The sequence below is a fragment of the Pieris napi genome, chromosome 3 (assembly GCF_905475465.1).
Source record: "Pieris napi chromosome 3, ilPieNapi1.2, whole genome shotgun sequence".
Lineage (NCBI taxonomy): Eukaryota > Metazoa > Arthropoda > Insecta > Lepidoptera > Pieridae > Pieris > Pieris napi.
Window position 1 is genome coordinate 2,492,282 of NC_062236.1, and position 23,137 is coordinate 2,515,418.

Consider the following 23,137-nt stretch of genomic DNA (forward strand, 5'->3'; position numbering starts at 1 on the left):
ATTTTAATGGTGAAGGCGGTTTTTATGTTTAGCCTTGTCAAAGTGGCGTGTGGACGCCAACTTCATCCATTGGGCTATGGTAGGGAGCTCCAGGTCGTGGTTGAGATCAATATTTCTCATGTAGAAGGGTGCAACGGTCGCGATTCTCATGAATCGCACTGGAGCTCCTGTAGCTGATGGATATGGGAGGGGGCACTATGTGCGAATACGTAGTATTGACGTAGGTTTGCACGGTCGGTTACAGGCCTGGTACAATGTCACCTTATGTCTAAGGGACCCGTGCCTCCTTTTATTCAGGTGGAAATAGAGGCAAGAGAGGACATAAAAGGACTTCTTGCGAACAGGATTGAGCGAAGCCCTGGCAAACAGAATTTCGTCACTCTTCTCGGGATTTATAGTTGTTGTCTGGAGTCTGTCCACGATGACACCATTGTCTTTGTGGATGTAGAGTATAGAGAGCGGTGTCATCGGCATAGACGGCTAGCTCCACATTGGGAGCTCTAGAGATATCGCCGGTAAACAGCGTGAACAGTAGGGGTGCGAGGACCGAGCCTTGAGGGAATCGAGCCTTGATGGGTCGAGAGGACGGTAATGTTCTCTGTACACGATAGTGGTCGGACAAGAAGCCGTGTAAGATGTGAACGAGTCTTAGTGGCACTTGAAGGTGGTAGAAATTACCTCTCTAAACAAGTGTTTATTATTTCTGTATTTAGGGGATTTTTTAATCAATATTTAGGGGTACTTGAAGTTGGTCCTAGAGGGAACATTCTGTAGGAGTTGGCATTACTACACCATCACATACACCCACTTAAATGTGAGTATATTTGTAATATTTGTAATAGTTTCTCGATCAAATTGATGTACCTACTTAAATTCCATTCGGTCCGGATGCGGAGGGACTGGCAATCTGTAATACAGGTATCCTAGTACAGTCGCCAGTCTCTCACACAGATTTTGCCTGTTAATGCTGAAATTTGTATTTTGTGTCTGTATTTTTTGTGTGAGAGAAAACAAATAAATATTTTATTATTATTATTATTATTACTGGACATGAGTTCACTCTTGTATTCTTTGGAAATATCAAGCATAGATTCATAGAAAGTTGTAAATCATGAAATTGATCTGACAAGCAGAATCAGTATTCAGTACTTTTTTCCTTATTTCCATTTCAAGTTGACATTTTTTACATCAATACCTAAGTGCTATTTTATGAAACAATTTATAGTTAATTTTATCACTACAAAACTCACAAGTATGATGAAAATAATATATTGTTTTAAAAATATCTACTAGAAGATATTAAAACAAAGTACTTGTGGTGTAAAGCTACACCTTAGGGATGTCACATCAATTTACAAGCCCTACAATAAGTCTGACAGCTACATATTGAGTCCCTTACCACCAGGGATATTATAGCAGGTACAAAAAGAAACTGGTCCATACAAAATAAAAATAAACAGGAACTACACACTTATATTTTACAAATATTACATAATTAATTTAATTACTCCAGATAAGGTTATTTTACTTCTTCAAGGGACCAGCAGTATCGTCTGGGATGCCCAATTCCTCATTTGTCCATGTACTAGGATCAATGTATGGCCATTCACCCTGTAATCAATACATAATTTTTTGACATATTTTAGACAGACAGATAGTTAAGAGATGATAGTTAGTTTTGAAGGAATTTCAGTTCCATTAATGTAATCAAAATGAATAAAATAGTATGTTTAATGCATGCAATGCATTTTATTGATATAATCATGAACTACATACATAGATATGTTCTGGTTCTGTTGCAATATGGTATAGAATCCACCACCAGCAAAGGCCTCCGAGACCTTCTGCTAACAAAGTCTCCTTCTTAGATGCCAATGGTGGTGGTGCTCTGTATGTCCAGGTACTGTAATAAACATTTCCTTACATATAATAATATTGTTGTGTTGTTGTAAAAAAGTGAAGTTCCATAAGAAAAGGGAGAAAAGCTCAGTCTAAGTTAGAAATTTTATTCTTTTTAAAATTTTGTAAGTATCCAATGACATAACGACTTGTAATACTTACCCATGGCCACCGTTTCTTATTTGTTTAAGATTCGTCGCAGCATTCTTCACGCTTCGTAATAAAACCGCCTGTTTCAGTATAGATCGACTAAGCATTTTTATTTAGAAAATATATTTTAAGCGAAAATCACATTTAGCTTTAGTAAAATTTATTTGGTGTCAAGTTGTCAACTGATTACTGAACTCTAATCTCTATGAGTGTCAATTTCAAGTTTCATTTCTACAGAAATGTCATATTTCTGATATCTGCCAAACCAAAAGTCACAATAGTATATAGTCTTGAGTTTTTTTTCAGCTGTCAAAGCTGCAGTTATTTTTATGTTTTATCTGTCGCCCTCAGGCCTCAAGTGAAGTTATTGTAGATTGTTCAATATTATTACTTATTTTCCAATTTTCACTTTAACCAAAGAATTGATTAATATTTCATGCTTTGTGTAAAGAACTATATTGTAATAAACTGTTAATAAAAAATCAACTGCCATCATGCCGCGTATTATGATAAAAGGCGGCGTTTGGCGCAATACCGAGGTAGGCATAGTTCTGCATAAATACACACACTGAAACCTCATTTGTTTTATATCTATTTTCTTTACTTAAAATTTAAGGATGAAATCCTCAAAGCGGCGGTTATGAAATATGGCAAAAACCAATGGTCTCGTATCGCCTCACTGCTTCATCGTAAGTCGGCTAAGCAGTGTAAAGCTCGTTGGTATGAATGGCTGGATCCTAGCATCAAGAAGACCGAGTGGTCGAGGGAGGAAGACGAGAAGTTGCTCCATCTCGCCAAGTTGATGCCAACACAATGGAGGACTATTGCACCTATAATTGGACGAACAGCTGCTCAATGTTTGGAGCGATATGAATATTTACTGTGAGTTGAGATGTTAGTAGAAAAATAAGCCTTGTATGTAATGTATTTTAATAATCCAAACTAAATTTGTGTTGTTGCATAGGGACCAAGCACAAAAGAAAGAGGAGGGAGAGGATATTGGAGATGATCCTCGAAAACTTAAGCCTGGAGAGATTGACCCCAATCCTGAGACCAAACCAGCTCGGCCTGATCCCAAGGACATGGATGAAGATGGTAAAATAAACTTTTTTATAAAAAAAATCATTGCCACAATTAAAGTCTACTAACCTATGTGTAAAATAATTTTCGTATAGTTTATGATGTATAACTAAGATTTTACTTAGAAACTATAAGATTTTACATTAAAATATCACTCGCTTTTTAGAGCTGGAAATGTTATCAGAAGCTCGGGCTCGTTTAGCTAACACTCAAGGAAAAAAGGCTAAAAGGAAGGCTAGAGAAAAACAACTGGAAGAAGCCAGACGGCTTGCTGCATTACAAAAGAGGAGGGAATTAAGTGCAGCTGGAATATCAGTGCCTATGAGGTAATAATAATTAATTTATGCTGCATTAGGATATTTGTTGATTTCAGTTTCTGATTGTAAATGTTTACTGATTAAGTATTATAGTAGTACTAAAGTAGTCAAATAATATGTTATATATTGCCACAATTTTATTTTCTTCATAGGCTTGAACAGACTTATCAAAAGAAAATTGGAGAAAATTAATTTGTATACATTTTTTTGGGATGTGTGGAAGTCACATATCTGCATTTGATTCATCACATATATAGTTTTTTTTTAAGACAAGTGGGCAATCAGCCTTCTATGAAAACTAACCCAAGACATTAATTGTTTATAGAAAATTATAGAAAAATAAAGGATCCTAGGTTAAATTAAAAAAATGTTTAACATTTCACAATGTTTTGAGGCAGTCAATGTGACTACTGAGTTATTTATGAGTAAAAACAAATAATTCCTTATGAGTAAGAGTCATCTTTGAAGACAATACATTTTAAAACAGAGATAGATGTATTATTATATTTCCAAGAAATATCCATTTACCTATTTTTATTGTATTTATCAATATAGACGTAAGAAGAAGCGTGGTGTAGACTACAACTCAGAAATTCCATTTGAGAAGAGGCCAGCTGCTGGGTTCTATGACACTTCTGAAGAGGTTGTTGACCCCATGGCTCCAGACTTCTCAAGACTGCGACAACAACACCTGGATGGAGAGTTACAGTCGGAGAAGGAGGAAGTAAGCTTTTAAGTTTTATGGTTTTTAATATCATAGAAGAGATTCTTACATATTCATATTTTACATTAATAAAAAATTCAAAGTAAATTATGATCAAGATTTACATCAGTAATTAGTCAGTATTAAATTTTTAGTTGTTGACTCCAACCTTTTTGAACATAAATATATTTGATCTAAAAAGGGCTATTAAATTTAATGGGATATTAAGAATGCCAAATTGGTTTCCAACACTATTCTTTCTTTGCATATAGTATCAAGTTGAATCATTTAATTAGTTTTAAGTTTTAATTCCTGTATGGGCAATAAGTGTAAATAAATAAATAATTTACAGCGTGACCGTCGTAAAGACAAGGGCAAGTTAAAGCAGCGTAAGGAGAATGATGTCCCCCAGGCGATGTTGCAAGGAGACCAACCAGCCCGCAAGAGAAGCAAGCTTGTGTTGCCAGAACCACAAGTTACTGATCAGGTATGGAGTATATTTAATTACTATATTATATAAATACTTATGTTCGTGAATTTCTCTATGGAATAGACTAAAATGTGGAAACTTACTATAAATAAATAAAAAGCTAAAAAATTGGTGAAACAGAAGGCTCATCTTATCGGGTAAGTAGGTTATACTTGCCTTATTAAATATTTATCAATGCAATGTGTGCAATAAATATATTTTATAAAATAATGAGTTACATACTGATATGAGTTTTAACTATAAAAATACAGACAAAACAAACGCGTTTCGTTTATTGTGATTAGTCTGAGATATGCTGTTGACAAATATATTATTTTATTCGATAGAATCTAACCATACACATACGGGCACTCACCAAAATACAGATACCGGCAAAATATCTTAAACAAATGTCCTTGCCTTGCGCAGAAGGGATTTTTAGGTATCACTGGGAGGAGACGGGAGAGTGACGTGTCGATCCGCGTCATTGGTAAATCAGTTGACGTTTGTGTACGATGCGCAAACTTTCCCCCACTCCCTTGTTTATTGCTCAAGATGTTTGCCAGTATCTGTATTACAATACAAAACAGAACATTATTTACAAGTATGCAGGACATATACAGAGACACATTTCACAATAAAAAACAAAGCAGGCTATAAAATAAATTTAAAAAAAACATTCAGAGAAGTAAAAATAATAACAATTATTAATATAAATTTTCAGAAAAGAATTAATTTATGTATTAATATGTAAAGCAGTGTGAGTCTTATTAGTTATAAAAAAAATATGTTACCTTAAACAGGAACTCCAACAAGTAGTGAAACTGGGTCGGGCGTCGGAAGTAGCGCGGGAATCAGCAGGTGGAGCGGGCGCTCCCACCGACGCTCTGCTCGCTCATTACGCTCTCACGCCCGCTCCCGCTACGGCCTTGCGGACGCCTACTGTTCAACATGACAGGTAGTTTATAATTGTATTATTTATTAATTATAAATTTATTACATTATTTACATAACTCGATTTATATATATAAAAGATATTTTTATAATTTTAATTAAATTCAAAAATCATCCCTTCCAGCAATTTTTCAGCAATATTCCTACTTTTTTCCTACTTTTTGCTAATTTACCAATTTTCACCCAATTTTTTTTTAATGTCACAGGATAATGATGGAAGCCCAAAACGTGATGGCTCTAACGCACGTAGACACACCTCTAAAGGGGGGACTCAACACGCCCTTACACGAATCGGACTTTAGCGGATCTCTGCCTCAGTCGCAAGCCCCGGCCACGCCCAACACTGTACTAGCCACGCCCTTCAGGTATTTTTATAAGATTAAAACACATACAATTATATATATAATTATATATTTTCTTGTTAAATATTATAAACTAACAATAAATAACTTTTAAAAAATTGCTTGCATAAGTATTTTTAGTAATTTAACTATCTTTTAAAATGAATATATATAATATATTTCAGATCATCACGTAGTGAAGTGTCCACTCCAGGAAGTTTTGCTACTCCGGGACATAATCAGACACAAACTGCACTAATGGTAAGATCTGAATTGGCTTAAGCTATCAAACCATTTTTCCTGTATCTAGTTTGACATTTTTGACAGCGCTGTCAGTCAAAATTGTGACTTAAGATATAAGTAAGAATATGGATCTTCATGCCCTATGACCCTTGATGGGGCAAAGGGCGTTCGCAGTGAGCCTCCATCGCGTTCAGTCTTGAGATTCGCATTTTACTTCGCTCAAAGTATTTTCGGCTTTCATTGCCTCAGAATTACTTAGAACTTAAAAGTTCTGTCATGTATGTCAATGTCAAATCGATTTTCCATACAATTTATTCTAAATTTCTAGAGTTTAATTCTAGTATATGTATTTCAGACTCCAGGTCTAAGAGACAAGCTAAGTATAAACCCAGAAGATGTAACAGCTGGTGATACTCCAGCAGAAAACCGTCAAATACAAAAACAGGTAATTGTTATTTATATGTTGATTCCAATTAAATTGGACTAAACCTATGTTTTGTCAAAAAAATCAAATCAAAATTTAATCCTTTTGGTGCATTGTACACGTGATGTACGTCAATAATTAAAAATGACAGATGTAAATTTACATTTACCAAATGAAGGCGTAGAACGGGTGATAAGAACACTATAGTGATAACATGATACAAACACGTGTAAAGTGACTGGTCGAAATTATATAATACTAGCGGGTTTGACAGTCGTTGTCCTGTACACACGTCTTACTACAAAAAAAATCTAATAATGTAAATAATACTCCACTTGAACACACAAAAAATTTCATCAAAATCTGTCCAGCCGATTAGGAGTTTAATTACGAAACATGCACAGAAAGTTTATGTACCAGCTGTTAATTTGCTGTGTAGATAAATAACCTAGATATAGGGCCTATATACTGCCGGGCTGATTTGGCCAACCATATAAAAGTACCCAAACGCATACAAAAAATTCATTCAAATAGGTCCAGCCGTTTAAGAGGAGTTTAGCGATATATACACGTACAGTAGAATTATATATATATAAAGAAGATAAATAATATACATATATATACACGAGTTAAAACACGACTATATGCATAAAAGGAAAGGAATGAATATTTCAAATTATAGTTTTTTTTGTTGATTGTGTTAATAAAAATAACGATTTTAAGTAAAAATATAAATTAATCCCTTTATTCATAGAAACTGAATCAGACTTATTGCGTTCTTTTAACTAAGATATGGGTCAGCAACACACTCGCTAGTCGGCCGGCGTTGCATGTGCCTTGGGCCGCAGCTATCTATAAAAAAATCTGATGATGCTAAAAAAATACAGTTTTACTTTTAATTGTATTTCAATTTTCAGTTAAAATCGTCAGTTCGAAGCGCGCTTCTGTCTTTGCCGACACCGAGAAATGATTATGAGATTGTGGTCCCCGATCAAGATAATGAAGAAAGCTCAGAGTCTTCCTTCGAATCCAGGATCGAAGACCAGGCTGACGCTGATGCCAAGTTCGCCAGAGACCAAGAAGAGAAACGTGAGTTTTTATCCAATCAATTAATGTTCTATTTAAGTCCGTCGTAATTAGTAAATAAATCACTGGCATTACAACTTTCTTAGGTCTCGGCTTCAGATTTCTGTATTAGTTTCATGATCATTTGACAATCTAATAGTCAGCCTCCTGTGCCTGACACACTCCGTCGACTTTTTGAGTCTAAAGCTTTGGTTTCCTCACGATTTTTTCCTTCACCGGTCGAGCACATGATGAATGTGCTCATAGACAGAAAGTCCATTGGTGCACAGCCGAGAATCGAACCTACGACCTCAGGGATGAGAGTAGCACGCTGAAGCTACAAAGCCAACACTGCTCACGTCGTAATGAGTAACAGCTAGAATAGCTAATCATGATATCTATTACCTCGAAGTCAGTGTCTCTCTTCTGCAGTTTTAATTTTTGAACAGTATCCGGACAAGACACACACGCATAATATTTTTTATTTATGATCTAAATATTTTATACAATATTTATTAAATTGTTAAAGGCCAAGCAGCCCTAGCGCTCCGTAGCGCAGCCATCCGTCGAGGCTGCGTGCGTCCGGTGCAAGTGTCCCCAATGGGAGCCCGGGGATCAGCCCCTCTCACGCCCCTGCAACGAGCGGAGGAATTGCTCAAGGCCGAAATGATGACCATGCTACATTATGACGCATTGCATGACCCTAATTTGCCCGTGACAAGTAAGTAATGCTACAAAATTTCAGAAAACATGTTCAGATTCCCGATGTATTGAAAACTGTAATTGTAAGGAATTTGATTATCTAAAGTTAAAGAAAAATATCTATCTATTCTTAAATACCTGTTGCGAAGAAAATATATGATAAGTGGCAAAGAAACTTTTAATCAATTTATTCTATACATTGTTAATTATATAAACTCGTGAACATCGTATCACCTACATATATTTGTGTCAAGACGTAATACAACATTTCTAAAACAGACCAAAGATAACCTCACTCAAACTACAGACAACCAAGTGACACTCCTTTATTTCTAAAAAAACAAAGGAAGACTTAGAAGACAGAATAGTAACCGATATTGGAAAATTTAATCGTCGTTTTTAGTATTTTCTTTACTTATTATTTCATTTTTATATATAATAATAACAATTAAGCCTCATGTATTCCTTGAAAAATTTACAAAATATACACACACACAAAATACATACATATTGAGTATAGGCCTCCTCCAATTGACTCCATCTCTCTCTGTTTTGAGCATTTTTCTCCCAATCCTCTCCACCAACTTTCGTCGGCCCACCGTGCAAGAGGGCGACCACGCTTTCTTTTTCCTTTTAAATTATATATATAGATATCAAACTTAGTTAACCTTGACAGACAATGAACAACACAAATCAAGTTAAAACCGTGAAAATATTATTCCGTTCCATTATACTATTAACAGCCTTCTATGAAAGTCTACGATATAATTTCTTTACAAAGTTCTCCTTCGCCGTAAGAGCGAGTTTTAAATAGTCGTACATAGAAAGAAAATTCCATTGCTGCAAAGACGTGTTGCACGGTGAAGAGGCTTATTTTTCCGAAAAAAACATTTTCAGGTGAAAAGAAATGGTCAGTCCAACAACAGGCATCCCACTTAGCATATCTGGAACAGAATCCCTACGAAGAATTTACGGCTGAAGAATTGCAAGGTGCAAGATCCCTCCTTGATAGCGAGATGGAGGTTGTGAAAGCGGGCATGGGCCATGGGGACCTTAGTATGGATGCGTACACGCAGGTCTGGGAGGAGTGTTTGGCGCAGGTATGATATTTTATACTGTATTCAGCATGTATGCATAATTAAAAGGCCGGCAACGTACTCGCGAGCTGTCTGACATTGAGAGTGTCCATGGGCGGTGGTATCAATTAACGGTATCACGTCGTGAGCCTTTAGTGCCTATGCCCCCTGATCTATTTAAAAAAACATTAGGATATTCATCGATTAGTATTATCCGAAATTTTAGTTTGAACCAGTAGCTTTTGAGATAAGTACGTTCAAACATAAAAACACATTTATATGCGATACAATATATTTATGATTTTTGAGAACTATATATTTTCTTTGTTCTTCGTGTTGAAAGTGTTGTTATATATTGTGTATACTTTAACGCTGTATTATTAATTTTAAATCTCCTTTGTAGGTGCTATTTCTACCGGGTCAAAACCGGTACACTCGTGCGAACTTAGCGAGTAAAAAGGATCGGCTTGAATCGGCCGAGAAAAGGCTGGAACAGAATCGTGCCCATATGGCTAAAGAGGCCAAGAAATGCTCCAAAATGGAGAAGAAATTAAGAGTTTTGACTGGTGAGTTATGTGATAGCTTCATTTACGGTAAAATATACTTTAAAAAAAATATAATATTTTGTAGGTCTAAGTTATATCCAATCCAACAAATTCCATATCTCCCTTCCATTAATGTGAAGATCCATATCTCAAACCGATTGTGATGAAACTGTTCCTTAACTTGAAAAAAAAACCTGATTTTGATACTACTTATGGTTTCCGTGAAATGTATGGACAAACATACATAAAGTTTAGCACATGTAAATAAATAGATCGTCATAATTATCGTTAATTCCAACAATATCACATGCATACAATAACAAATATATAATGCAAATGCAAGTATTTATTCTAGTTTTATTGTTAACCACCACTAGGATATCATGTCTTAATGAATGTTGATCAGGTGGGTACCAAAGCCGGACAGCCTCCCTGATAAAGCAGTTCCAAGAACTGCAAGAGCAGATCGAGCAGGCCAATCTCGAGTTATCAACATTCCGGTTTCTCGCGGAACAAGAGAAAGCTGCGATACCACGAAGAATAGAGGTATAGCCTTGCAGAATAAAATAAGTAGCTTACGATGAAGAATTAATCAAAATAGTTTTTTTTGTATCTATCTAACATGTTTAAATAACTGTATTTATATCACAAAAACACAAAATAGGAAAAAAAGGGTGCATGTACTTATGTACGCGCGTAAGAAGTTATACTTCTTTCGCATTATTAATAATACATACGGATAGTTAACCTCAATTGTATTGAAGCACTTAGGAAGGTTGATGAGCACAGTTTTTTCACAAATATTTTCTAATATTAATTAGTATTGATTTAAATATTCAATTTAAATCACTACTGATTATAATTCAGACGCACATATAAAATTCGCACTTGTGTAATGAAAACAGTGTTTTAAATGTAGAAACTCAAAGCATGTGGATAAATATAAATACACAGTGAACAGAGGCGGCGTGCGTGCCAACATGCGCCACTAACTTCATTCTGTTAATTTAGTGTCACGGTGCGCGCGCATCGTAAAATTTCACTCTCATCAATTTTTCATAACGCGCCTAAAGAAGTATAAATTTTTATTATTTCCATCCGGGATCTTACTGCTAAAACAGTTGACAACATATTGTTCTCTGTCAAGACTTTTGGTAGGTCAACTTAAATTATCAAATATAATAATTCTAACTAAAATTTGTATTTTTCAGTCGTTAACGGAAGACGTGAATCGTCAAACGGATAGAGAAAAACAATTACAAAGACGATATTCCGAGCTGCAGGCGGAATTAGAAGACATACACAAGAAGAAACAAATGCCTGTCCAACCGAAGATACAATAAATATATTAACATATTGCAACTCATATTAGCGCCATCTAGTTTTATTGTCAATTATTTAATAAAGCTAAGAATTGTAAAAGATTCCTGTTTTTTATTTAAAATCCGATTAGTTTATCGATTCATAAATACGCATATTGCACCCTATCGTCTCTTTCTGGCAAATTGTATTAACGCTTCGATGAAAAGAGACATATTAGTATGTATGTATCTAAAGCTGGCGTTTAATTATTTTAAACATCTTAATAAAAACAGTTTAATGAAAAATGTTATATTTTATTTGACATCAGATGCGACTAGGGTTTCTAAGAGGAGTATTAAAAGAATAGTTAGTGAAGTAAAAGCGAAGTGTGTTGAGATGGAGCTAATGTCGAAAAATGAAAAATGATTAAAACTACTCTTTTACGTTCTTGGTCGGGCTTAGAACTTTTGGATCCACCCTCGTATGCACATAATATTTATGTATATGTATTTAACACATTTTTATTTATTAACAACCCACCCAACCTTACTAAAACCAGAGTAGACTAAAATATATAGCTTGGCAAAAAAGTCATATTTTTAAACATACTGTATAGTGAAATTGCATTAGTGTGAGTACTGTGAACGCGCCAGCTTTCGATAACCGACCCATACGTATAATATTGGTTAAAATGTTGCAATTATTAGATTTAGTTTTCATCAACAAGGTGGAGTATTTAGACTTGATTAGAAATATTTGGGGCAAACTTAACTACTGCAATAAAAGTACATCTTTAATAGTAACTTTTATTATCTTAAATAATTATCACAGAGATATCCACCGTTGGGATATTATTTTAAATACTACAAAAGTTATACAAAATTAAATAAGAAAAACAATCTAGCATAATCTCACAATAAATACTAACAATCTAAGTTATGTAATTGTTGCTAGTAAGAAAAAGCTAAAACCAGAGAATAGATAAATATTTTCGGCAGCATGGAATATGATCCTTAAAATTATATTCCTTGCTGTGCATACTCTGTCTTTAATATTTATTCTAGATCTGTGGTTATAACAGATAAAAAGAACCAAAAACTGACTGTCAAAAACAAATGATTTTTAAATAAATATATAATTTGAAAATTTCAATGATCTAACGTATTTTGTATTTCTGCCGGTGGTAGGTTTGAGTCCCGGGTAAATAATTATTTAATTCATGATGAAGTCGTACTTTTCATTGAAATCAAATCAAGGCACCTGAGAATTATGTATTATTTTTTAAGTCCTGACAGTTCTCAAGACTAAACAAGCCCAGTACTTTATCAGCTGCTGTCAGAATCGCTATCAATCTTACGTCTACATTTTTTAACTTTCCTAACTATTGGACTGTCGATTGTATCATTTTTTGTAAATTTTCTCTTCTTGTTTTCTAGAATCATTTCTGCGATTTCCAGTTCTGACATATCGTTAGCTTGAGTTAGACCGATATGGGAATCGACGCAAAAACTATCCTGTAATAAAAAAATATTAAATTAAACAATGTACTCTATATATAAGCAAAAAAAACATTAAAGCGTATTTATTTAATATGGATGAGTAAAAGGGAATATTTCTGATACATACTGATTATATATATTAAAATACCAATCGTAATTGCTACGAGTCCTATTCGAAAAATCCAAAGACTTACAATTCAATGTTTATTTTATATAGCGAAGAATCTAATAAAACTGTTGTTCTTCAACATAAAATTATAATTTTCGACTTTTCCAACAAGAATATTTACCATTTCATAAGTATCTTCTTCAACAAATTGTGAAAAAATTTCTTCATTATTGAATTTCTTTGGAAGTTGTGGAATTTTGAATACGCCGTTTACGGGACTCCTGAAAAAAATATACGTTTTAATTAACGCTGCTGGCATATATATTCACCGCTTTATAAATCTTATTAAAGTTCAAACCCTAGAACGATAAATATTTTTGTAGTTAAAACTTAACAATAAGTCAAATGATAACATTATGCCGACCACTAAGAGAAAAAATCCGGAAACAACGCACCTAACAATTATTTCAGGTTTCTAACTTCAAAATATGTTAAATAAAATAGAACATACTTGACAGATCGTATATAGTGCGCTTGCATATCCGTGTCGAGCTGCGCTTGCGCATCATCTATGAACTCTACAAGAGATCCCGCGCTATCTTCACTCAATTCGTCACCACTGTCACCTGATGATATCTCCGCTTCTAGATCCAGGAATTCATTTCTTTTTTTCTAAAAAAATATTGTTTAAAAGATACAATAATAATAATAATTTATTTTCTCCCATATAACATTAAGATGAGATATTATTTAAGTACACTTCAAAATTCCTAAATGAAAATCTGTAAATGTTTTACTAAAAGTGTCTGATGCTATAGCAATAAAATCTCACCTTTCGAGCTTTATGATTTGGGGTTCTCTGACTTCTACCAATTTTGCGTTTTTCTTTGGAAGTTCTATCACTACCAACAAAATCATCATCGCTATCATCAAAGCCACTATTTTCCAATCGAACGGCAAAATTAATTTTTCTTGGTGTATCTTTTCTAAACATCTGAAGCATTTTGTGTCCATCTGGGGATTTTTCGTGTTCGTGTTTTTCATGATATACGGGCTCGTTTTCCTTTTGCGAGAACTTTTGTGAGCACGTAAAATAATTTACTTGCTTGTCTTTATTTGTATTGAAGTTATTCGATGATATGACAGCTAACACCTTTTCCCTTAACATAAGCGATTTTTTACTTTGTTCGTCCAATTTTCGCCTTTTGCTAAAGTATGGAGAAGCTATTATTTCATCGTCATTCTCCATCTTTCTTTTTGGCGTCTTTGAACTGTTTGGTGTATTATTTAAGTCTTTGCGGTTCTTGTTAACGTCTTGGAAAAAATCATTAATTTCATTTTTAATCGTTTTTTGGGGTTCTGATTTTGGCTCATTTAATATATTTATTGATTCTACTTCAGCGTTGTATTCTTCAGCATTGTCATCACTGTCACTTTCCAATATAATTAAACTTTCTGGTTTTGAATTGAGAGTTGTATTTTGTGTCACAGTTTTAAGTAATTTTCTATCTGCTTGTGTTAAAAGGATAGGTGATAAACTCCTTTCTTTGGGAATTTCAGATTTATTTATAGTAGAATTATTAGTTTTGTTAATCATATCGACTAGTTGAGTTATTGTGAACATACTTTTACTGTTACTGGTTTCCGAAACATTTCCAACGCATTTGGAATCATTTTCTATTGTCATATGTTTGTCTATGGTTTCTGGTTCAAGTAAAAGTTTTTTCCTTGAATTAAGAGGAGTTGAACTTTTCAATTTATTTTTCTTGGTACTAAGGTTAAGTTTGCGAGGTTGGCTGCCGAGTATAGGAGAGGTAGGAAGATCTAGTTTTAAAGTACCAGAAAGTAAAGATGGACTTCTTATTTTTGTGTGGTTCTTATATGTATGAGTGGGTGAAGCTTCACATACGCCGCAGTCATCATCATCAGAAGTTATCGCAATGTGGACATCAACTTTATTTTCTTCTTTTAATTCTTTTTGATTTGTTAGTTCTTCATCTGAATCAGCGAATATGTCCTCTATACTTTCTAAACCAAAAAAGCCAAGTGCTTCTTTTGGTTTCTCTTCTTTTTTAATTTCTATTAAACCAGCTTCTTCTGGACTACTATTTTCAAAAATATCATCAATATCACCTATATCGAAATTATTAACATTAGTTTTGGCTTCAGATTTTATTCCTTCTTTCGGTGACTCTGATAAATCAAAATCAAAGTCTAACTTGAAGTTTTCACTTTCATTCTGGAGCTCATCCATGCTATTATTATTATCAGAAACTTCATTCTTATTTGTTTTTGAGCATTTTAATATTGTTTCTGTATTTAAACTATCAATTAAATTAATATCGGGTAAATTAATTATACCATTTAGAAATAACAGTGGTTTTGCTTTTTGTTTATTCTTAGCATTTGCTATAACTGTACAGTCACATATGTTTGTGCATATATAGCATTTCTTAACATTATTCGTTACTTCTAATTTGAGATCAACGAGTAAATTTATTAAGCTCGTGGGTTGTTTACCATCGTTTTGTATACCAAGATCGTTTAATAGTTTTGTATAGTCTTTGGTAGATTTTGTTGCTGTGCTAAATAGTGCTCTAATATCGCCATCTTTTTTAATTGGAGATTTCGTTGTTGGTTTGAGTTTTTTCTTTGCTGGTTTCGGTTTGGCAGGCGAAGGGACTTTTATATTTTGCGTTTCAAAATCTTGAGTGTTAAAAGCTGAAACATTATTAGATGTTACAATCCCTAAAAATGTATGGAGGTCAGAGCTGGTTAAACCCTTAGAACAAAGGGTTGAGTTTAATTTTCAAGTATGCATGCTGTGTATACATCATACATACATTTACTAGATGAAATTATAAAACGAATTTACATAATATTTACCTCGATCTTAATATTACAACGATTTAAATAACGGGATTACTATGTAAGCAATGGAGCATATTATATTCTAGAGTGCACAAAATAAAGGCCAAAAATTTATAAAAATGGAGAAAAATATGCTGAAAATCGATAAACAATATACAGAAAATCCTTCACAATTGTATCTACTTACTCGGATTTTGGGTCGAGGGTGGCGCATCAAATCTTTTATCGTCACTATATTTGAGAAGGGAAATCAAAATATCTGTATCCATCGAATGTCCAATATTAATAGTTGTCTGCTTTGTTCTCTGCCATTCGAGCCAGTTGTGTAACTGGACACGATTGCCTTCTTTATTACTGGATTCTATAATTGCTTCTGTAATTTATTAAAGCACATATATTGGTGAGGGGACGACTGACAAAGCAAGATACTTGTGGAGTAGAAAACTTTGATTTGGAAGTAGCAATATAATTAGAGTTAGTAAATTCAACTCTCCTCTTACTGTTTGACTTTATTTTATAAAAAAAAAAAACAATTTAAACATAACCCGGATGACTTCCGGTTAAAAGAAATACAACCAGTCTTCAGTGTTCTTCAGGTTTTCAAACCTTCCTAGCTGCATATGGTAAAAAAATTTAGCCCTCCTTTACAAGTATCGTTATTTATTTGTAGCAAGAGAGCTATTTGGGGCAAAGTTAAAAATGTTACCTTTATTCATATTCCAATATTCTTTAGAATCACTCAATCGCTGAACATCTTTAAATCCATCGGGAAATAACTCATCAAATTCATCTTCATGTATTAATTCATCGTTTTCTACTAATCTTGTGTTATTTGAACTGCTAGTTGAGGGCCTGCCTTGTAGCATACTTCTTAAATCTTTCTGGCCCTAGTTTGAATATTTTTATTTAAAATACGATTTAAATTTTTTGATTACCAAACACCAAAGAGTCTAAGGGTATGATTTAGAGGACTTGTACTAAGGACTCTTGTCGAAAATGTATTGGATTTAGAAAATTGAAAATTGAGTTCCGGTATTATCGCCACGCTTTCGGTACTACTCATCAATATCGTTTAGCTTTTCAAACTTATATAGGAATAAAAGAAATATTATCCCGGTAACACTAGTGGAAAAGTCTCAAATGCTCATCCCCTAATATTGTGTTACAGCATCATTGCAATAAAGGAATAAAATCTAAATACGTAAGAAACAATTGTATGGAAAACTTTGTGAGGAAATCGGTGATACGTTAAGTTTATAAAATTTAAGAAAAAAACTTACCTTTTTCGTTTTATCAGGATCACATTTTTTAGGTACAGTGATGTGCATCTTTTGGCACTGAGGCCTGAAGTCATGTGGAATCATCCTTGGGTTCGATTTATATAGAGAATTTTCCACTTCTTTTGATTGTTGTATTCTTGTATTTAAGCCATCGCGTTGGCGCATACAATCTATAAGCGTCTGAAATTATCATAATGTACAAAACAGTTGAACAAAAATAGTGATTAAATAATTGTATCAATTATTATTTTTAATATTGAATACGAAATTCTAGGGATCCAGTTGTCTGTTTTTAAAGTAATTGTCACATTAGATTAAAACTATATAAATTGTCAAATATATTCAATTAATAATAGCGCCTTCGGGGAAAAATATGGCAACACTAACATTAGCTGGGTTGCCAACAAAATTTAGAGGAAATCATGATGTTTTGGGGGTTAAGGGGAACATGCTGTATCACACGCGAACCCTTAGATAGTTTAATAGTTATGGAAAATAAAATGCAAGATAAATAACGGTAACATTATAATTAACGCATTTGTATGTAGATTTTCTTTTAAATGAAATATACACACAACTTTTGACGTTTTGACTATGTATATAACATACAGGTAATATATGAGTTTATCTTTCTGTTAATAAAAAATATGTTAAAAACCGACCGCATCACATTTACCAACTTTTACTGTAGTGGCAAATATTTTTTTGAATGATGTCCTAAATGACAAATGATTTTCAACTTTTTTACTTGTATGAAAGCATTCTCACCTGATGTTCCCTGCCTTCTGTCACAAGAATATGGACTTGACCACCTCGCTCACGTCCTGTACGACCACATCTAAAAAAAATGTTATGGAATTTACCATTCTGTTTGTTTTGAAAAAGCTGGGATCTCAGACACAGGTTGCACTGTTTATAGTGAATAAACACATTCTTATTTATTACTTAAATGTAATTGATTCGCGATGTATTTAATATACTCGCTTATGTATTTACCTTTGAACGAGCCGTATAGGTGACCTCGTAGATATATCAAAGCAAATAATGAGGTCCACAGATCCCACATCGAGGCCCTCTTCCGCGACACACGTACACACGAGCGTGTTACACGAGCCTTCGCGGAACGAACGCATTACGCGCAACTGTTGTTTTTGGGATACCACTGTTTTACCATCTTTGCCTAGAAATATGTATGCTTATATACAAAATTCTTTCTCATTAAATAAAGTGACTTTAAAAAAAAAACAAGGGGTATGTAGATTCTATTTGAATAAAAAAACATGACGGATTTCGCGTATGGCCGATTCCCTGTGAAATCGTCTTAAAAGGTGAAATTATTAAATGTATTTATGTATACTTTTAAAAATGCGGGCCTTTGTTGAGACCATATGAAAATGTCTTTTGGTTTCCAAACTATATTTAATTTAATCTACTACAAATTAATAAGATTATTAAATTACTTCCAGATTGATGGGTTCTTTATAAAAATCAGAAAGCATATATATAATTCTAGATTATATATTATTTATATTCTAGATATTATTTTTATAAAAACTTACCCGACGCTCCCTGTCCTACAAACATAAGCGGTACAATGAGTGGACGACACTGAAGTAACATACAATGTACCAAGTTCACACTTTCTCGGTATTCACAAAACACTAAAATCAAAAAAAAATACCATTATTTTCAGATCAATTACCCACTTATTCATACAAACAATAGTCTAAATGCAAAATTCTAAATATGTTCTTATCTGTCTCCTTTCAACACAGAGTACAAACAATTTGATAGAAAGAGATAAAAGACTATTTAAATAAGAGCAATAGATTGGTTTAGTTTTAGTGAATATTGGGAAATATTGAACTCCAAACTCATTAATTGTGATTTAATATTCTCGTTTCCGATAATATCCAAAAAGGTCGACTACAGGTGTTAAAGTGTCACATAGATTTATGAACCCTTAGATAAGCCAAGTTAATTTTTGATAGCGTCGCAACCCCACTACACCTAATTTTATCTTAGTTATAAGCTCATATTTTAAACGATTAAAGTCAGTTGTTACCCAGCTTTAAACCAAGTGTTTCATTTAACATATATCTGAACAACATAACATATATCTAATATAGAAATAAAAGAAATAGGATATTTTGGCAAAACTCTAGAATATTAACTTTAATAAAATCATACTTGAGCACGACATTCGTAATCACTAAAAACGTCGAAAGATGTAATAAATTCGCGTTGTAGGTTTCATTGAAATGAATAGTACTGGCGTAAATCAAAGACAATATTATTAAACAGTCAGTAAAAGTAACAAACTTACCTATTGCTTTAGTGGTTTCTCCCTTTTTTTTTGCCTTTTGAAAATGCTCCAACATGATTTCTTTGAGCTTGTAAAACTTGGGATGGCCAAATGTCAGATGTTTTGGCATCTAAAGAAACAGATATATATAACTAATTCAATTTATTTAAGTTACTAAACGTTGGATCACACCAAAAAACGCACCGCTAGTGGCAGGAGATAGCAGTGAGTAAAATCCATTGCAGAATTCGTCTACAAATATCGCGCTGGTGCGAAATTTCGTGATTTTCTAGTGCCTTTTTGTTTTTAAAACTACCCTAATTATTGACTTTTAAATTGTAACATAAATATTATCATAATATTTGTTTTGATTAGTATTTGTATTATCTCTTCGTGTATGTCATGTTTGCCTATAAGTGCTTGTCACATTAAAATTGTATATTGTGGTTCTTTTACCAATGTATCAGTGTACCAAGCTTATTAAAAATAAAATACCTTTTTAAACAACAATTTTGGTAGGTAGAACTACCAAAATTGTTAAGTAGAAAAATTAATTGCTTCGCTGGAAATTGAACCCGCATCGACATATTCACGGGGAGAAATCATAGAAAGAAACACTAACTAAAACCTACCTCGGGCACAGTTCCATCGGGCAACACACTTCTATCCAAAGACAATGGATTTATTCCTAGATCATCCCTCAATCTCTCCAACAATGATGTTAATTTATCATCACTCTGTATCCACGACTTCTCCGGATGTTCGTCAAAGAAATTTAAGAACACCCTTGACCCGTGTTTAAGTAGTAATTCAAGACCATGATAAAGTGCGATTAACAACGTAAAATCTTTCATTATTATATTGTGCTGTGGATGCCTGTAGAAAATTTAAAAAAAAATTTAAAAAAGAAAAATTACATATCCCCCATACTAGGATTGCATGTGGCAGCTAGAATCTTCCATTTGTCTTACTCATAATAACAGGTACTTAAAGTAATAAATTATAAATAACACTTAGTATAATTTTACAACTGTTGTACAATAAGTCAAGTTTTGACAGACTTTTCAATATGTATTTGTTTTTTTTTTTTATATAGAACATAGGGCAAACAGGCAGGAGGCTCACCTGATGTTAAACGATATGGACACTCTCGATGCCAGAGAGCTCGCGATTGCGTTGCCGGCCTTTTAAAAATTTATAAGCTCTTTTCTTGAAGGACCCTAAGTCTAATCGCAATACTTCAGTGGGCAGCTGCTTCCACATAGTGGTGTTTTAATTACAAATTTAGCTATAGATAGCTAATTCTGATCTGCACAGTCAATCTCGACTTCTCTCTCTGTCTAATGACGTATCACATATCTGTTAGAGAAGAATTTTGTCTTTGGGTTACGCGAGTACACATAAGGCATACTGAATAAAAAGAATATTACTTCTTCGCGACAATAGATGGCAATAATATGCTAATATTTCAATTAGATGCTTATCATTATATCACATAATGTTTACGTTTATATCCGTTAAATAAGTAATATAATGTATTTACATACCTGGCACTCTTATCTCTAGTTTGAAACTCTTTATATAACATAACTACTCGACCCTTTGACAAATTCCCAAGGTTATGTGGCAGAATGTTCAATTGTTTTAGTCTTCTTGCATAACCATCTAAAATCTAGAAAATAAGGTAATAATTAATAAGATTCGAGATTAGAGCTTCATTTTAAATACATCAATCTAGTAAATGAAAATTATTACAATTGCAACTGTTAATACTGGATTGTCACTATATTTGCTGTCCTCTAAATTATTGAAAATTGTCATTATTCAATACATTTAAATCCAATAAGTGATACTTTATTAATTATATTATAAATATATATTATTAAATTTTGTTATAAGAATCTCTATAATGCTAAAAAGTGCGGTCCCTTCAGTAGTGATATAGAGTTTACACAGATAATTATTAGCAATTTTGAATTTTGTAAAATCTCTTATATGAGAATTACCTCAACATATTGCTGCCTCAAGTGAGTTAATTCAGGTCCCAGCTGAATAATAACAGTATTTATTTTCCGGGAATGGCTGTAAGGAGCGACATCTATGCAATTTTCAGTCCTTAACTCCAAGTGAGCTATGTTCAAATTTTTAACTACCTGCAACATTGACATATTATTTATAAAGAAAATAAAAGCTCTTAATATTGTCATTGTTTACCTATAGAGCCCATGTGATGTGATAGTCAAGTAGCTTAAAAAAATTAATGCTTGTACCAAAATTCATTTTAAAGATAAGTATAATCAAAAAAAAATTGTGCAACTGAAATTAGTTAATCAACTATTTAATTTGATTTTTTTTAAAATATCGCCCTTGTGTGTATTAAATAACATTGTTATGTAGCTGCATTAAATGAAATAGCTTACATTAACCACATCTTCCACTTTACTACCTGGCGTAGCAGACAAAGCAAGTACTCTGTATGTCTTATGGCCCATATCAGCAAGTGTTGACACAATTTGGCAGTATGCATAGTTCCCTCTTGCTCTATGTGCTTCATCCACAACTAGACATCGTAAACTCTCACCAGGACATATACCGGACTTAATATCGTTGTAAATAACTTGGGGTGTCGCAAAAAATACTCTTTTACTTAACCAATGTTCTTTCCTGGTACTAACTCGCATGTGCCCTGAAGTTAATTTAGAAGAACTTTAATAGTATATTTTATCTTAATTATATGACTGAATTATTAATCATAAAAAACCTTACAAAAGATTTACTGTTCTTCAAGTAGCAAATAATTCAATTAATTAGATAAAATTACTAGCTAAATAATTTAATATAAATATGTAAATTAATTTACACTCATGTTTAGGATTTACCTGTCATTTCAATGGTATCTTTTGGTGGCAATGCTACGATACTATAACAGGCTTCAATTTGTTGAGCTACCAGGGGTCTGGTTGGTGCAGTAAATACAATCTTCCCAAGAGGATACCAACGGTAAAAATTGTACATGATAACAGCAGCTATAAATGTTTTACCTAAACCCGTTGGAAGACTTACCTAGAAACATTGTATATTTGACATTACAGAGCTAAATATGGTTTGGAATTATAGCAGTCCAATACAATACAAGAGTACTAAGCCATAACATCTTTCTCATTTGTCATACAAAGTCTGTAAATTACGGCCCATACTATTTAAAAATAATGATAGTTATTAAAGCCGCAATTTCTGATGATACAACTAAACACACCACTAAAGCTTACATACCAATGTGTTTTTTACTATTGCAGATTGAATTATGTTGAACTGATAGTCCCTTACGGGATAGTTTGTCGGATATATCCATGTTTTACCAGTTAGTCTATCATATCCATTTATTTCCTCATCACAACACAAAGCACTGAAAGAATTTGGTTTAAAATAAAGGTAGATAAAAAAAATCGTATTTTACTTAAGCTTTCATCTTATATTGGCAAAGACCTAGCTCTAAGTTCATACCTTACGTTTAGACTTTTATTTGCATTTCTGTCAGAAAAAGAGTCTTCTCTAAATGCAGAGTTCTCAAAGTTAGCAAGTAAAGCTGAATCGTCAAAAACATCTTCAATTTCGATTGTATCGTGTCTCTTATTTATATTCATGGTTTAAATTGTTTTGGAAGTCATCGTTTTATTCAGAGATGTACAAAAAAGTTAGGAATTTTTAGGTTTACTACAAAATATGTAACAAAGATCCTAAACTTAAAAAATTGTTTCTTACATTCCCTGTAATAAGCTATTTTTGACAAAACATGATTAGAA

The 23,137-nt window shown here is 33.2% G+C and overlaps 3 protein-coding genes across 4 annotated transcripts; 1 reads left to right on the forward strand and 2 right to left on the reverse strand.

Annotated features, from left to right (window-relative positions):
• Window positions 1-1,455: 1,455 nt before the first annotated feature.
• Window positions 1,456-2,242, reverse strand: LOC125063363 (NADH dehydrogenase [ubiquinone] 1 beta subcomplex subunit 2, mitochondrial-like). The gene is made up of 3 exons (XM_047669775.1): window positions 2,062-2,242; window positions 1,777-1,903; window positions 1,456-1,611 (listed from the first exon to the last, which is right to left on the reverse strand). Exons 1-3 carry the CDS (start codon window positions 2,154-2,156, stop codon window positions 1,525-1,527), a joined length of 309 nt encoding a protein of 102 aa, XP_047525731.1. The 5' UTR covers window positions 2,157-2,242; the 3' UTR covers window positions 1,456-1,524.
• Window positions 2,243-2,380: 138 nt separating this feature from the next.
• On the forward strand, window positions 2,381-11,392 carry LOC125063345 (cell division cycle 5-like protein). The gene is made up of 16 exons (XM_047669754.1): window positions 2,381-2,588; window positions 2,666-2,931; window positions 3,014-3,144; window positions 3,296-3,455; window positions 4,002-4,170; window positions 4,502-4,636; window positions 5,422-5,576; window positions 5,779-5,937; window positions 6,099-6,174; window positions 6,512-6,601; window positions 7,498-7,669; window positions 8,175-8,366; window positions 9,245-9,447; window positions 9,827-9,989; window positions 10,375-10,514; window positions 11,180-11,392. Exons 1-16 carry the CDS (start codon window positions 2,544-2,546, stop codon window positions 11,309-11,311), a joined length of 2,388 nt encoding a protein of 795 aa, XP_047525710.1. The 5' UTR covers window positions 2,381-2,543; the 3' UTR covers window positions 11,312-11,392.
• Window positions 11,393-12,062: 670 nt separating this feature from the next.
• Window positions 12,063-23,132, reverse strand: LOC125063341 (Fanconi anemia group M protein). Of its 2 annotated transcripts, XM_047669749.1 has the most exons (18): window positions 22,839-23,132; window positions 22,608-22,740; window positions 22,214-22,397; window positions 21,755-22,020; window positions 21,341-21,487; window positions 20,882-21,006; window positions 19,967-20,210; window positions 19,356-19,464; window positions 18,589-18,690; window positions 18,026-18,209; window positions 17,798-17,867; window positions 17,030-17,209; window positions 16,456-16,636; window positions 15,937-16,122; window positions 13,711-15,599; window positions 13,390-13,550; window positions 13,060-13,159; window positions 12,063-12,784 (listed from the first exon to the last, which is right to left on the reverse strand). In XM_047669749.1, exons 1-18 carry the CDS (start codon window positions 22,976-22,978, stop codon window positions 12,596-12,598), a joined length of 4,590 nt encoding a protein of 1,529 aa, XP_047525705.1. In that variant the 5' UTR covers window positions 22,979-23,132; the 3' UTR covers window positions 12,063-12,595. The 2 variants fall into 2 exon arrangements, with proteins under 2 accessions (XP_047525705.1, XP_047525706.1); XM_047669750.1 differs by lacking the exons at window positions 22,214-22,397; window positions 22,608-22,740; window positions 22,839-23,132 and having other exon boundaries at window positions 21,781-22,017.
• Between the last annotated feature and the right edge of the window lie 5 nt (window positions 23,133-23,137).

What these genes read in the sequence shown, in the direction of transcription:
- LOC125063363 (XM_047669775.1), bottom strand. Translation starts at nt 2,156, where the DNA reads ATGCTTAGTCGATCTATACTGAAACAGGCGGTTTTATTACGAAGCGTG. An exon ending in ATAAGAAACGGTGGCCATGG is followed by an intron (nt 1,904 to 2,061) that starts GTAAGTATTACA and finishes TGTTTATTACAG; the next exon opens with TACCTGGACATACAGAGCAC. An exon ending in CAGAACCAGAACATATCTAT is followed by an intron (nt 1,612 to 1,776) that starts GTATGTAGTTCA and finishes TATTGATTACAG; the next exon opens with GGTGAATGGCCATACATTGA.
- LOC125063345 (XM_047669754.1), top strand. Translation starts at nt 2,544, where the DNA reads ATGCCGCGTATTATGATAAAAGGCGGCGTTTGGCGCAATACCGAG. An exon ending in CCTACTGTTCAACATGACAG is followed by an intron (nt 5,577 to 5,778) that starts GTAGTTTATAAT and finishes TTAATGTCACAG; the next exon opens with GATAATGATGGAAGCCCAAA. An exon ending in GGGAGGAGTGTTTGGCGCAG is followed by an intron (nt 9,448 to 9,826) that starts GTATGATATTTT and finishes TCTCCTTTGTAG; the next exon opens with GTGCTATTTCTACCGGGTCA.
- LOC125063341 (XM_047669749.1), bottom strand. Translation starts at nt 22,978, where the DNA reads ATGAATATAAATAAGAGACACGATACAATCGAAATTGAAGATGTTTTT. An exon ending in TGTAGGACAGGGAGCGTCGG is followed by an intron (nt 18,210 to 18,588) that starts GTAAGTTTTTAT and finishes ACATATTTCTAG; the next exon opens with GCAAAGATGGTAAAACAGTG. An exon ending in ATATTGGAATATGAATAAAG is followed by an intron (nt 16,123 to 16,455) that starts GTAACATTTTTA and finishes AATAAATTACAG; the next exon opens with AAGCAATTATAGAATCCAGT.